The sequence below is a fragment of the Thermobia domestica genome, chromosome 5 (assembly GCF_964235325.1).
Source record: "Thermobia domestica chromosome 5, izTheDome1.hap1.1, whole genome shotgun sequence".
Taxonomy (NCBI): Eukaryota; Metazoa; Arthropoda; class Insecta; order Zygentoma; family Lepismatidae; genus Thermobia; species Thermobia domestica.
The window spans coordinates 198,022,003-198,037,658 of record NC_137458.1 but is presented as its reverse complement, the minus strand read 5'-3'; the positions used below and the strand labels follow the sequence as shown (position 1 = coordinate 198,037,658).

Here is a 15,656-nt window from a genome sequence, read left to right as displayed (position 1 = left end):
TTAGTAATAATAATAATAATAATAATAATAATAATAATAATAGCAGTAGCAGTAGTAGTAATAATAAGAGTAGTAGAAGTACAGTACTTTACAGTCTTGAATAAAGAGTTATTTTCCCAAACACAGTACGATTAACACAGGCTGCCAACATTAGTTTCCGATCCGTCTTTCATAGTTTCCGAAATGTGCCCGGCCCGGTTAGAGATTCGGGCCGGGCCGGGTCGAGCCGGGCACAGAATTCAGATCCATCTGGACCGGGCCGGGCCGTCTTCGGGCCTGGGTTTGCAGGGCTCTGTTTTAAATGGCTACCCCGAATTCCTCACACGTTGCGCACACTTACAGGGAGCAACAGAGATCGCGCTGTTGCAAATCTTCATATGAGAAAAGGGGGGATTAATAACTTAATTGGAGGCTTGTAGTAATATTGTAAGTCCGTATATCGTATAATTAATCGTTTATTATCAACCTGACTCCCTATAAATTTCTGTGAGTATTTGTTCATTGCTTACTCAGAAATTTTCAAAAAGAGTCCCAATGTTATTAGATAGGGGAAAATTCAACTCGTTTCTCATTGGCTGCAACATATTCCTTTCGTTCTCCACAAGTAATTTGTCGAGGTTTCGAAAAAAAAAATTAAAAACTTATGAAAATTACTACACCTCAATATAAACAATCAACCATGGCGTAAATTATAATCTTTCTCCTGAAATTTAGATTTATCGTATACCAAATATTACTGGCTAAATTTACTAATAACTCGTAAGAGACATTTTTGATGGTTTCTTGTCTGTTTCCTCTTTTGATATAAAGTGGATCGAGCCATTCCCATTTTTAGGTAGATTTTGTGTGTCATTTAGCTATTTCTGCAAGAACCTGTTGGCAACACTGCTCCATTCTGGTCATCTGCTTCATGTAATATACTTCGGAAGTGAGGAAGTTGCCATAAATGATAACAATATTAATAGCTTTCAATATTATATAACATGTTGTGACACACTCTGAATGGATTATTGTCGATGTTACTACAGATAAATTAGTTGGGAATAGTAGACAAGTTACGTCGTTGTTCTACAAATACAAGGAAAAGAATCAGTTATGGGATCTATTGTGCTGAAGAGCTTGTCCGTGTTGTTAGGGTTGTTTTTTATTTTTGTGGGAACAATCAAAATTACTCCGAAGATTAGCAAGGATTTGCATAAAGATTTGGTACGTATTTCAGCGTTATTTTGCTTATAGAATAAGTTTGAAGTGTATTTGTTCAAAACTTCTTTTTTTTTTTTTTTAAAAAAAAAAAGTTTCATTAAGTAGTGAAATTCGAAATTTAAAGAAACATTGATCTTTTAAAAGGAACTTCAATAGTAAAATTCAATTTCATTATTATACTATGATAACGAACATTGAATTCATTGCTAAATTTATGCGTTAATGAAAGAAATTGGCATAACGCCTGTAGCGTGCGTATCCAATGGCTGGGTGAAGGTCAGTTTTGGAGTGGTTATTTTAGAGCTTGCTTGTAGAGTAAATAAAATAACTAAGAACATTAGTGGGTAGAGCACCTATTATTAGCAAATAACTTTGCGCAAATGAAGACTAGTTGACCAAAGAATGCGTACAGGTTTACTTTTGTTGTACCAATAGGAAGAATTGTTATATATATATAACATAACGTAGCCAAATCTAAACTAACCTAATATTAGTAGAAACAAGCGAAATTCTATCATTTTTTGGGAAACTAGCTGAACCTGCGCTCTCTACACAGCGCATCATTCGCATATGTGCATAAATCTCCTTCTCATTCCTCACAACCTATGTACATGTCCCTTTACAGACACAAGTGAAAGACGTCTTGATTTTAAAAAATCGGCAAGGGGTATCATAAAGGGGAGATTTTTTCGATTATTTTTTCTCAAAATCTCGTACCGTTTGCAAGATTTGAGCCTACTTCCGGTTAGAGATTCTAATTCATGTATGTCCAGTGTTTCCTTTCTTCTTGCATGCAGTATGTAATAAGCAAATACAGTGGACTCTTTTTAATTCGAAGTCAAGGGGACACGAAAAAACTTGGAATTATCCAAAATTCGAAATATCTGACAACATTTTTTCACATATACAGTAAAGCCTGCCTTCAACGGACCCTTTATTAAACGGAAAACTGTCTTAAAGGGAAATATTTCATGGTCCCATGGATTTTGGAGTAAAAGACATGTAAAAGTCCCTTCATTAAGCGGAAACTGTGTTATGCGGACAACGGAAAGCAAAATAAACCTTTAACGGAAAATTCTGAGTTTCAGACTACATCGTTTAGAAAATTTTTAAACATTCTGTGAGAGGGTAAAGATATACTGTCTGCGATAAATACTTCGTTCTTTTGTTAAATCTTTATGGGCAGTGTTGACCTTCGTCAATCACTACTCATACTCAGCTCCCATAATTTTTCGCTAGTCCTACGTAGCATGTCAGCTGTCAGTCTTCTTTGTAGGCGTACTTGTGTTCCGCTTGTGAAGCAACTAGCGACAGCCAACAAAAATGAGAAGAAAACTGACAAAACAAAGTTCTGGAAAAAAGGAATTGAGGTAAAGCAGAAGTTATATATATATCTCCATCACGTGTCGTGAAAACAAGGAGGAAAGAGTTCAAAGGACTTTCAAAATTCCAGAGAAAGCTTTTCTGTGTCCTGAAGTATACCGCAGCCAAGTAGTAGCAATGTATGCAAAAAATCCTGCTTGACTATTGGGAAAAATAAAGGAAAGTGTGCATAGCATATTTTGTGTTTATTTTAAGTTTTTTTGAGTATTAATCCGTAGAAGGAAAAAGTGCTGTAATTGAACAAGTTGCGTACATCAATATATTTTCTCATTATGTCCGTTATAAGCATATATATATATTTTAACGGAAAGGTCTATCTCCATTAAGCGGAAACCTGTCTTTAACGGAAATTTTTGCGAGTCCCGCTCGATTCCGCTGAAGACAGGTTTCACTGTATAACAACAAACAAACCAAAGTACTGTGCATCAAAACATATTCATATGGTGTAGACTTTCCCTTTAAAGCAGCTGATTTGCGTGATCGAATACCGCGAACTAACAAACGATATTGACTCCCCATAACTCGAACTACGTGTACAATGGAAACTATATTTGCGTACAACACTACAACATACATTGAATAGCGCAAACAATTAAATACCAGTAACAATTTGAATATTCTGTTCTCACTTTTAAGAAGTCGTAAACTTCATTTGCTTAAATTTGATTGTTTTTGTACGGTCAATAAATCTTGAATTTCATGTATTGCGTGGAATACGATATTATTAACATTTGATTGACTTTATCAATAATTCATCTTAAATTTTCAACCATTTCTGACACAAGATGAGATTGGCACACGTTGTCTATCTTTACTTCTTCCCCACTCACCTTAATCTTTATCATTAAATAGATTTTCTATTTATCTTTTGTATTATTCATCCCTATGGCTGCATCTGGATAACTGAAAACACGTTAAACTGTATTTCTCTGTTTACATCTGTCCACCATTAAAAATTTTCAACTGTATTTAGTTCGAATTATCCAAAACATAGGTTCAAAAGTTCGATTTATCCACGATTTTTTACTATTGTTTTCAATACAGTTTTCAAGGGGACTTCTGTTCGAATTATCCAATATTTCGAATTAACGAGAGACAACTGTACATTACATATACAATTAATTATAATGTCAGTTATATATGGTGTTCATTGGTCAAAACACTCAAAAAATATAAAACACTCAAGATTTATATTAAGACTCGAGAAATGGTTATCCTTCCTTTTTCACTATTATTTGGCCATGCGCCGAACGCCTGAGACATATACAACCCCAATATACAACATTTTGGTGTTGGAATGTATAATGCATAGGATATGATGCCTTAGTTTTTTTTTTAATTTCAACGCTTCCAGTGTACCCTAAAAAAATGTAATAAAGAAATAAAGGTCATGTTATTTTTTAAAATATTCAATTAGAACCGGACAATCTACGCAAAATTTCCAGTCGATCAGTGAAAACGTCATCTTTCTAGAGCCTGTAGTTTCCGAGATCTCATTGTCGAAAGGATTGACCACTAACATATGAACATAGTTTAGAAGAACTCGGAAGATGGAAGCACAACTAACATGCATTGATTTTAGAGAAGGCTTATTAAAATATAAAGGCTTTGAACAATAATTTTATGTCATAAACTTTATGAAAAGGTTATAGTTAACTAATTTAGACTATTTAAAGTACAAATACTTAAAATGTTTGTCTCCGTTAAACGTGAAATCACACATAACCGTAAATGAAAGATTTTAAAGCTAAAGTTATCGGTTGCAGCTCAGGCACTTTTAATTACTGTTGTAATATTTTAATAGATAAGATTATGCGGGACCCCTACACTAATATTATATAAACTGAACTAACCTAACCTACCCTAAACTAACCGAATGTGAACAGAAATTACCAAAATTTTAACATTTTTTAGAGGAAAGACCTGGACCCCTTCTGCTAAACATAGGCCATATATAATTCTTTCACTCAGTTCCTTCCTACAAACCAACCTGTACTAAGTGGCCACTAAAAAGCAAGACTGCTGTCTAACCGAGTCAGAGCAGGGTGATGCTGGTGGACCCACACCTTAGTGCGTTGTTGCAACCGAAGGGAGCAGGCACGTCAGCGATGATGGGTATGCATTCAAGCGAGGATAGTGGAAAAATTGAGTTTTGGCAAATAGGCTATGCAAGTTTCAGTAGCACTTGTCATGGTTTCATACAGTAAATATGCCACATTGACTTGACACTTAGTGTTCCGGGCAAATTTTTACTTTGAGTCAAACAGTGACTTCAACCGATTCATCTGATCCGGTTCCCAAAGCAGTTTAGGAATCTTTCCTAAACTGCTCCCGGAACCGGATCAGATGAATCGCTTACAGTTACTATCACAGTTAAAGTAATGTACGATGTTAAGAATTATACTATAAGTACAAGGGCCAAAATGTTACTAAATACCATTCCTAATGTCTTCCGAGAAATCAATTCAAGTGAAGCGGTGACTATCAATTTTGAGATCTAAATGGGGGGCTACCGTCCCCCAACTCCCCCCCCCCGCTCAAGTACCATAAGAACATCCAAAACAACAATAAATAATCACACCACTACTATGGCCGTGTCCAAAAGACACAAGTGTGCATTCGAAGTACGCTTATTTCCGGAACTGACGTCTCGTAGTGTGCGTCAAAAGGTCCAAGCTCACAAGTCTGTGAGTGCATAGTACGTAGTGTGCGAGGATGTACACTACGTTAACGCACTTGCGTACTTAAGATGGGAGTTCTTCGTAGTAGCAACAACAATAATGTCAAAGTGACTTAATAAATTTTAAAAGGCATATTTTTAATATTTTTGTTGAGATGAATATATTTGTGGAATGATCTAATAATAGTTTACTTGATAAATATACAAATTAGTGATTTTACAAGTGGAATATAAAAATGTTACGCAAATAACAAACGTATTTACGTTGTGTTCTTTGAATATGTAATGGAATTTAAAATATTATAGTTAAAGAAACCAAATAGTGCTATAAAAGCTAAGAATAGTGCTATAAAAGAATAATGCTATAAAGGCATTTGTGTTCAAATACTACGTGGTATATGTAGCTTAATTGAAATAATTATACTATCGGTATTGGAGCTATTTGCACGTAAATGACAATTTTTAATGGCGTATGAATTAAAATGATAAGCTCTATCATAGAATAATGAATAAATAGATTATTGATTTCTCTATACCTACAGCTACAGCTGCAGCTGCAAACGTAAATTCGTAGGTAGATGGCCTAATTTTCTAGTTTTGATTCTAAACAAATTCCTTTCAAAGCTATCATATTTCCTTGCACTTGAGAGACTGTAATATACCAATTACCATACATTTTGCAGTTTTGACAGCTGCCCAAAAGTGGAATACAGATCAAAAGTTTCTTTCTACACATTTATCAAAGATTTTACAAATTGCTCTTGGTAAGTCTTTACTTTGGACATTTATTTTTTCATTTTTTTTATTCTTTGAGTCAGCGATATATATATATATATATATATATATATATATATATATAGAGAGAGAGAGAGAGAGAGAGAGGAAGAGAAGTTAGTAACTAGGTTGGTTTCATGCTATACCAAAGTTTAATATTTAATTCACATATTATTGCTGAGCGAGTGAAGGGAAGGCAGGTTAGAGGCTCGCAGGGCACGTCCTTTTCAGTCTTGGTTACGAATCGATTCATTGAATGAAATGGCCAAAGTAAAGACTTGCCTTCCTTTTAATTCATATAATCCCATTACGGTACCCATTATGAATTGATTATGAACAAATAATTCCTTCTGTACAGTTGAACAATGAGAGCCACTACATTGCATACTTTATTTTTTCATAAAACCGTCTCTTAATTTTCATAAAATTCTTAGTAGATCATTAGTAGCTTTTTATGATTATATTTGGACGAGGGGATTTGTTTCGTTACTGAGTAACCATTTTCGTAGTGGGAAGCATGTACGAGAAACAGCGGGTATATTTCAAGAAAGATGTAGGGCGCCGAAAGCATAGTTAAGTGCACGCAAATGTTGAAGTGTATACAATGTACAGAACTCAATTTAAGCGGGCTTATAAGATAGTAATCTTATATATTTTTTTAACATTACTTTAATTAGGGTTATCCACCTTGAGTACACGTGATCCTTATAAATAGGTATTTCATAGTGACATAATAGCTTTTTCCTGTAAATTTTAGTCCTCATGTTGATCAACTACACCAGTTCTTTCTATAGATTCACAAAGAAAGAATAACATATATGGAACTTCAACATTAGCACAATATGTTAGAAATAGTCTAATCAATATGCCTGTATCTGAAGTAATAGAGTAGAACGACGACAAGTTTCATTGTTGTGTATCTACCGTACATAAAGGAATTATACTCACTATGAACTCTCTCCCAAAGTAGTTTTGAGCCACATTATTGTAAATAGCGCTCCCCTCAGTACCTTCGGTGTCCTAACGCTTTTGCCTACTTTCACCTGCAATAAAATTCTTAAGCTACTTCGCAACAGTGTCATCAGCGCCCTAACCACCAGTGCTACTTTTCTTCCAGGGGATTAATAAATATTCCCTCGCGCAAGCATGCCTAATAAGATAGAACATCGCCAATAGTTTAGTGGTTTTTATGCTGATAAATACTTGCAGATACGGCAACGCTGAAGCTCTTGCTTACATGAAAGAAACTCTTAAGTCATTTTATGGTTACTCCATATTATCAATCTGTACGATATATTTATCTTTAATATAACTGGAAAGTCATTCATCTAAAATAAAAAGGCGTTAATTTTTTCTAGTACTCGAAATTCTCCCTTCTTTTGTTGTCAGTGTTACATATTCCACCACGATGAGGCGCTGTAAACAAGTGTGGGTCAAAAGCTAATTTGACGAAGTGTACACTATTTAGTGTGAACTCTATTTGTGGACTTCGAGTGTGCATCCTCGAAGTGTGCACCATGCACTTTTGGACACGGCTTATAAAGCTAACATAAGAAGGGAAAAAAATTAAAAAAAAAAAAAAAACTCGTCACTAATCATAAATCAGTGCATGACAAAGAAAAATAAATTACATCTCAACAAGACAATAGGACAACCAGCAGCAAACCAAATACTTTGAATAATACTCAAATGCAAAACAAATCAAGAATAAAAATAATATGAATTAAAAAAAGAAAACACTCATCATTTCGCCATAGAAGAACATTCATGAATAATGAACTCATAATTGCCGATTCCACACACGTAAAAATAAGATAGCAAGAATACATGCGCAATACTCAACATTACTGAAAAATGTTCCTTTCCGCATACACGTCGTTTTATTAAACCGAGCACACTTGCTATTATTACAAACAAGAAAAATCAATAAACGCCCACCTTTACTATACATCGGAAATATCCTCAGCCTTAGACCACACTATGATAGGTTTTCTCTAACTCAATTAAACCAAAACCAGAGAGTGCTGCAAAGCGATATGAGTTAATATCCAAATCTAATACAAACTTATTTAAAAACGACAAATTCAAATTCGTTGTATTAAATTCATAAAACGGTTTCTCGATCACATTTGATAACTCGATCGTCGCCGTGAAACGAAAAATCAATTGCGCGCTCACCGCATGCCACCAACGACAGCACACACATACAAGCACACAGATCATGTGACATCACACTAACAACCTACCATATGACTGTACATAGACACCTAGTGGGAAAAATATGAACTAAGATGACACACCAAAGGCACGAACAGTTCCAACAAGTGACTCACATGCAAACAGTTCCAGGAAGTGACTAAACCTATAAGAACCGATTAAAGTCACTGTTTGAGTCAAAGTAAAGACTTGCCGTGTTCCGTTCCAAGCGCTTCAATCAGCTGAAGTAATTCCAGTATCTCGTCATACGCTCTCTCGCTTAGCAACAGCAGTACCGTTATTGGCTCAACGCGTGAGTGTGAGCTGTAGTTCGCATTTTTGCCACGGACCAAGACATCTTGGCAGCACTATGATAACGCTTAACTTATACCTAAATATAAAATACAGGTTCTGTATACCGTGCAGAAATATACCGCCGGTGAAAAATAGCATCTAATAGAGACATCTTTCATATGCATTCACTTATTTTAACCGTCATAAAGCACTTTTTAATGCGGTTCTGTACTTTAATTGGCATTTGTGCCTCAATGTAGGTTCAACGTGTTCAGAATTAAAGATGTGAAACTTTTGTCATTTATTAGGAAATTCACTGTCATTACCTTAGAAAGTGTTTCTCAAGAAAGTTGCATTCCTCAGTGCAGATGCAGTTTAGGAGGAATTTGCCATTTATGAATAAATAGTGAGTCCGAAAAATACCGTGAAAAGTAGTGTAAAATACACAAACCAACATGTGGTATATGGCCACTATGAGTATGGCCACGAATGCTATCTAACATTCAGAGCAGGGCGAAACTTGTAGGTCTGCGAAGTAGCGCGGGGTACGTCCGTAGAGAGCAGCTGACTCAGCGATGCTAATTATGCGCGTAAACGAGGACGTCACCAAAAGCACTAAGTTGAGTTAGTTGCTCTTTTCATACATACACTATCACTACGGTGGTCACAGTTAAATATCTAACTGTTACTCCTTTTCTAAAAATTTTTAGGGCTTTCCCACTTTTACTACACGTTGTACTCAATTTCGGTTACCTCTGTCTCTACAGAAAACGTAATAAATTTCCTGTTCCTCACAGCATACGCTTTTATAAAATTGAAAATTGAAATATCACATCAGAGTGCCATCTTTCAATACCGGGAAATAATTGCCTTATTGCATCGTAATGTCTGACGTCAGCTTGCCTCCACTTAAAAATAGTAGACCTACCAACAAGACGTAGTTTGTAACGTGTCAAAATAACAGATTACGTGCTAAGTTTAAATGAATATTTCACGAAAAATTATTGTTCTCCATTTGTTTTCTGTGAAGTTTCCTTATTTCTTGCCCGTGTACACTTTAGGAGGGCTTAACCTATGAGTGGTATTTCGGATTCGTTGTCAGGTTATTTAAATAGACTGGGATTTTTCTCCGAATACCCACCTTCACAGGCACCGCTTTTTTTTCTTTCTTTTTTTTTTTTTCACACTAGTTGGATTAGAAAAGGTGGAAGAAATTATAATTAACGATTCTGGTTTTAACATATTAACGATGATTTCAAACAGTAGCACGATTTCTAACAACACTTTATAGAACACAGACAAGAACATTCATTTTGGTCGCGCACTACTGCGTAATTGTATATCTTCCTCTGCAAATTTGGACTGGCTAAACGCTAATTTCAAGAAGTCCTCTTGTGTATGCGTGGGTTGTTTAAAGGATATATAGCTTCTAGCGTTACATCGGCTTCGGAAGGGAATGTCCACTGATGTGGTCCAATAAGTGGGCAAGAACCCTGAGTTTCAATCTTCAAGATTTGCACCTCACCAAAAAACACAATTACATAACTGCTAAATTGCATACTCCAATGGTCCACAAGGGTTAAAATTCACGCATACTGAAGTATTATGGTTCGTTAGTTCACTTTTGAACAGGAAATTTTGGACGATAATATACGTGTGGGCGATTTACGATAACGCGAATGCCATTTTATTAATGTCTTTAAGTCCATTAGATATTACCCATATCGATTGCTTCATAATATGTAAGTACAAACATAACTCGGAATATTCAAATATAAAATAACTCTATTATGTTTAACACAGGTAAGTAATTTAGTACCAATATAATGTTTTAGAAACTTCATATAAATTAAAAATTACATATATAATGACCAATACAAATTGTGTATATTCGATGCCATTTTACAATTGGCAACTCATACTATAACATAATTTAAACGTATAAATTCTAACATAGTATTCAAAAATGACCAAATATATCATTATAATACTTAAGACAACACTTAATTATAAAATACCATTTACCTTTGTAAAGTAAAGTATGACTACACATACTGATTTTTTAAAAAAATAACATTATTATTCACTTATTTCGTGAATACCATAAAATTATTAGTAAATGATTCATCATAACTAATTACAATTTTGCACTTGATAAATATATAGTTCCTTTATTCATCATATAAGGAAAATCTTTTAGCACTACTTCATACTAACAAAACATTCAAAATAAACGTACCATTCATAAAAGTTCTAAGAAGACGTATTTAAAAGTAGTTTTTAAACATCATAAATGCAATATGTTTCAATTTAACTAAAGTATCACATACTACAAACTTATTTATTTTAATATTCATAAACATTACAAGTTATAGTACAATTTAAAACATATCGTTATAAGAAATATGTCATTTATCTAAAATGAAATATGACTAGGCTAATGCGAGATTGTCAGACTCGAAGCATGAAGCCCCTGCATGGAATATAGAAGACCCTACCCCAAAAATTAATTTACTTTTCCCATCCCCGAAGCAAAGTGAAAAGCATAGAAAAAAGGATTTATTATTAAAGATAATATAGAGGGGACAAATAAGAAAATTGCGTCGCAGACGCGTTACAAAATGTGATTAAACCCAAAACTTAGGAGGGGACTTTGCTTCCATGATTTCAAGTTTATCTTTTAATGTTTTTCGTGTTAAACGAAAAGATTAACACAAAATACGTGTGTAGTAACAAACGTTTACAATAAATGTATAAGTGTTTTACATTACACATAACTTCATTTTAAATTTTTCATTTTTTTTTTTTTTTTTTTTTTTCTCGTTTATGACCCAGTGGTTTACCACGTAGGCGTATTTAGATGAAAAACAAGGCTGCGGTAGCCCACCACACACCAAACAAAACGAGAGGATGAATGAAATTCACTAATGCAAATTCCAAATTATCGACACTGCACCATTGAGATTCGATAAGATATTTCAAGTACAAGTCTAATTCCAAAATTTCGTCGAGAATTTTGTAGATTCTGTTTTGGTTAATTAGAGAATCACATTCGTTTGAAAGATTTTACAATTACAGCATTAATAGCATCGTACTGAACCTCCTCAATACAACTATTTAACTCTGAGCTTTTAAAATTTCATCGCTTTTATTTCCACAATGTTTAGTAGCCAAATTGAGCCAAATATTTTTAGTTTCCTTAGTAGGTTTCCAAACTTTTAATCTGTTTACAGAATGTAATCATGAACATTTACCTGTAAGTGGATCCGTTGGTTCAAACACCTTTTCAGAGACCTTTTTAGAACATACCAGGGGGCCGTTATACAAATGAAGAAATTTTGAGATTCTTTTGTCTATTGCTGAACTCAAATTTGTTTGTTTTAAAAAGACTAGGTCATTTTCTTTTACCTTATACTTAAGTTTCTTGTTTCTGGTTATGCTTAATATTTCGTTTACGAATAATCTCATTTCTTTTCAAGTCTACCATGACCAATTTATTGTCACACAATACATGTTCATCTTCACCTTTTTCAATTACAACAATACCAAAATGTTTAAATATGGATTCAGATGGTTTTGTGTAAATGCAGACTAGCAGGACTTATCCTTAAACTGCGAGAAATTGAATAATTTAGCAAAATTACGATTTGGGGAATGAACTTTTCCCAAGCTGTGTTGTCTTCACTACAATACAATTTGAACAAACGATAAGTTTCACGATGGATCCTTTCAACTGGATTAGAAGAAGCGTGATAAGGTGTCACATAATGTATTTTAATTCCATATTCTGACATTTTTTCCTTAAGTTTTCGAGAAATGAAACAGCTACCATTATCAACCAAAATAGCAATGGGAATACCTAAATGCAAGAAATACAATGATTCTAAACAACGTAAGACACATTTAGTGGTAGCATTTCGCATTGGATACAATGTATAATACCTTGTAAAAACATCCATGATTGACAATGCATACTTATAACCTGATGAAGAAGAAACATATGATCCAAAAATATCAATTGAAACAAGTGCACGCGGACTGTTAACAATAATACTTTCCAATGGCCTTGCAGGAGATGAAGTTTTTACTGTCGTTTCCTTACCTATAATACAATCGTTAATGAAATTACTAATATCATTTCTCATTGTTTTCCAATAACAAAGTTCATTTACAAAACCAAAAGATTTTACAATTCCAAAATATCGTCGTTTACAGTGCATATGTTCTACAACAATTGGGACTGATGAAGCTAGAATATAAATTCTCCAAGAATCAGGAAAATGAAAATTCTTATGCAAAAGTACACCATTGTCTAATTTATAATATTTTTCAAGGTTTCTGTTTCTCACCTTACAATATGGATCGTTAGGATTTTGAAGAAATTTGATAATCGAATTATATTTTGGATGCTCACCTTGTTTTTCGATTAATTCCTGTATGGTCATATTTCCGAAAAAAGATGGTAACACTTGTAGGTTATTCACCGTATGAATTTCATTTTTAGGGGCTAAAACAATACGTGACAAAGCATCACTGGTTTTATTATCGATTCCTCGGATATGTGCAATTTCCAAGTCGAAACCTGGCAATTCCAGGCTCCAACGCGCCAAACGAGAATTCGAATTTCTAATTTTGTGCAAATACACCAAAGAGTAATGATCTGTGTACATCTTCACGTGTTTACCATACAGTAAATGTCCCCATTTACGAATAGAAGTCACTACAGCAAGTGCTTCCTGTTCTGTCGTAGTATAGGAGCGTTGAGCTTTATTCAAAGTTTTGCTATAAAATTCAATAATATTATATTTATCATCAATTTCCTGAAAAATTATACCAGCTACCGCAACTTTTGAACTGTCTGTGATTAACGAAAAATCAGAGTTAAGTTTCGGATGGGTGAGAAGGACGTCTTGGACTAAGCTGTCTTTAAGAGACTGAAAGCTACTTTCACATTCAGGAGTCCAAATCCATTTTTTCCCTTTCTTGGTGAGCTCAAAGAAAGGAGAAGCTAATTCAGCAAACTTATGCACAAATTTCGAACACCATTCAAAAAGACCTAACACTTTCTGTAATTGTTTCATATTCGTAGGATGTGGTAACTGACGAATGACTTCTACATAAGAAGGATCCTTACGAATAACTTCAGGTGTTACAACAAAACCTAAAAAATTAAATGTAGTTTTACAAAATGAAGATTTTGAAAGGTTGACAGCCATGTTGGCGTTGTGTAATGTAGTAAACAATTGGTCTAGTAAATGCAATTGCTCTTCAAAGAAAATGTTGGGGTACTGAGGTCATCAATATACGGTACAAGTTTATCGTGCAAAGTATCACCTAACACCTTTTGTAGTGCATCAGTCAAAGCAACGGAACCACATATGTATCCAAATGGAATTACAGTAAACCTATACATATGCCAATTCTACGAAAACGCAATGGAATCACGAGATTTTTCAGACAACAACTTGTGAATACGACGACACAAGGTCAATTGAGCTCACCTTTGACCTTTAACAATAAATCAATTTTATTTACTTTCAATTGTTTCAATTTAACATGCCGACTCAACTCAGTCAACTACGACTCTAGGTTTATTCGTATTTTTCTTAGGAACACAGAAAATGGGATGGCTGTGTACAGAAACAGCATTTTCAATAACACCCAATTTTAACCATTCTTCAATTTGTTTATCAATACTTTCTTTAAAATGGTAAGGTAAAGTATATTGTCTTTTCACAATGGGATCACTGGTATCAACATTAATTGAGTATTCATATTGATTACATCTACCTGGGAAATCAGTAAAAACATTTTGATGTTTGACCAACAAATCAAATAATTGTTATTTCTGCTCACTATTCAGGTGGTCACATTCATGCACCTTTTCTCTAATTTCATTTATGGTTGCTACAGCATGTACATTTTCAAAACGTTAATTTTTTCTAACACATTATCCCCACTAATTTCATGTTTTTCCTGCCTATTACCATGTCCATTTCTAATTTCGCCATCACTTGCAGATATTTGTAAACCATAATATTCTAATAAAAAGTGTTTCTCTACGCCTTGATTAATATAAAATCCTTTACCCTAAAATCTTTAGAACCTTTTCTAAACTGAGAGTATGCTTGGTCTCGTTCATTTAAGGCACGGATCCACTCTTGCTCTAATTTCTTCCTTTCTAAAACCAAATTGTTAATTACAGGACACATTGAAGATGAGTAATTGTAATCAGATTTGAACTCAGAACTTTCATCTGAAAGATTACCATTTTCTACAGAAAAACCAGAATTAGTATTAACAGGTTTATTTATTCGGTCACCATGTGTCAAAATTTTCTTAGGTCAATACCCGCTAATTTCTCTACTACATAATTTTTCAGCGAGCATTGGAACAACAACGATTTCCTTTCCCTTAGAAAAACTAATTACGTTTTTCGAAAAATCTATCATAGCTCGGGCAGATATGAGGAAATTACGTCCTAACAGGCATTCAGTATTTAGTTACCAAAACTCTTGTGTCGAACATCAAATGTTGTATTTCCACACAAACATTTATTTCGCCCTTCACCTGGTGTTTTCGTTTACCTGAATAATCTACCAAGAGAATATGTGGTGCAGGTTTTAATTGCGGATGGAAAATTACGGAAGAAACACGTTTCTACGACAACTAAGAAAACACCGAAGCACCTGTATAGCACAACGCTTTTAGTTGTGTGTTCAATATATTACAATAAATTTCTGCAGTTCGAGTACCATTACTATTTTTCACATCCTCAGATATTTCAGTCTCGCCTTCGGAAATGTCTATGTCCCAATTGATGATATTAATATTTTTACTTAACACCACGTATTCTACAGGAAAAGTCCTGGCGGGAGCTCATGTGGTTCGGATTCCACGTTAATCAGTAGGTCCACGTCTCATATAGCCTCGCTGCTGAACGGGACGTAAAACTCAAAATCCACCCATCTACAGGAAAAGTAGGGGTGAGTGCGTTTTCATCACTAAAATTTTGAACATTACCAACACTTTCATTAGCTCTACCAGAAGCACTCTCTCGGCAGAGCATTTTTAGTTTAACGGTGTTTGTTTGTTGGGATTACCTGATGGTGAAGGAGGGGGAAAG

At 34.4% G+C, this 15,656-nt stretch overlaps 1 protein-coding gene across 1 annotated transcript in view; it reads left to right on the top strand.

Moving 5' to 3' along the window:
* The first annotated feature begins 876 nt into the window (after nucleotides 1-876).
* LOC145686333 (putative acetylcholine receptor chaperone) overlaps nucleotides 877-15,656 on the top strand; it is a 99,117-nt gene continuing 84,337 nt past the window's right edge. The window contains exon 1 of the mRNA XM_081759551.1: nucleotides 877-1,206. Within this exon, the coding sequence (XP_081615677.1) occupies nucleotides 1,096-1,206 (111 nt within the window). The 5' untranslated portion in view covers nucleotides 877-1,095. The remainder of the gene's footprint in view (nucleotides 1,207-15,656) is intronic.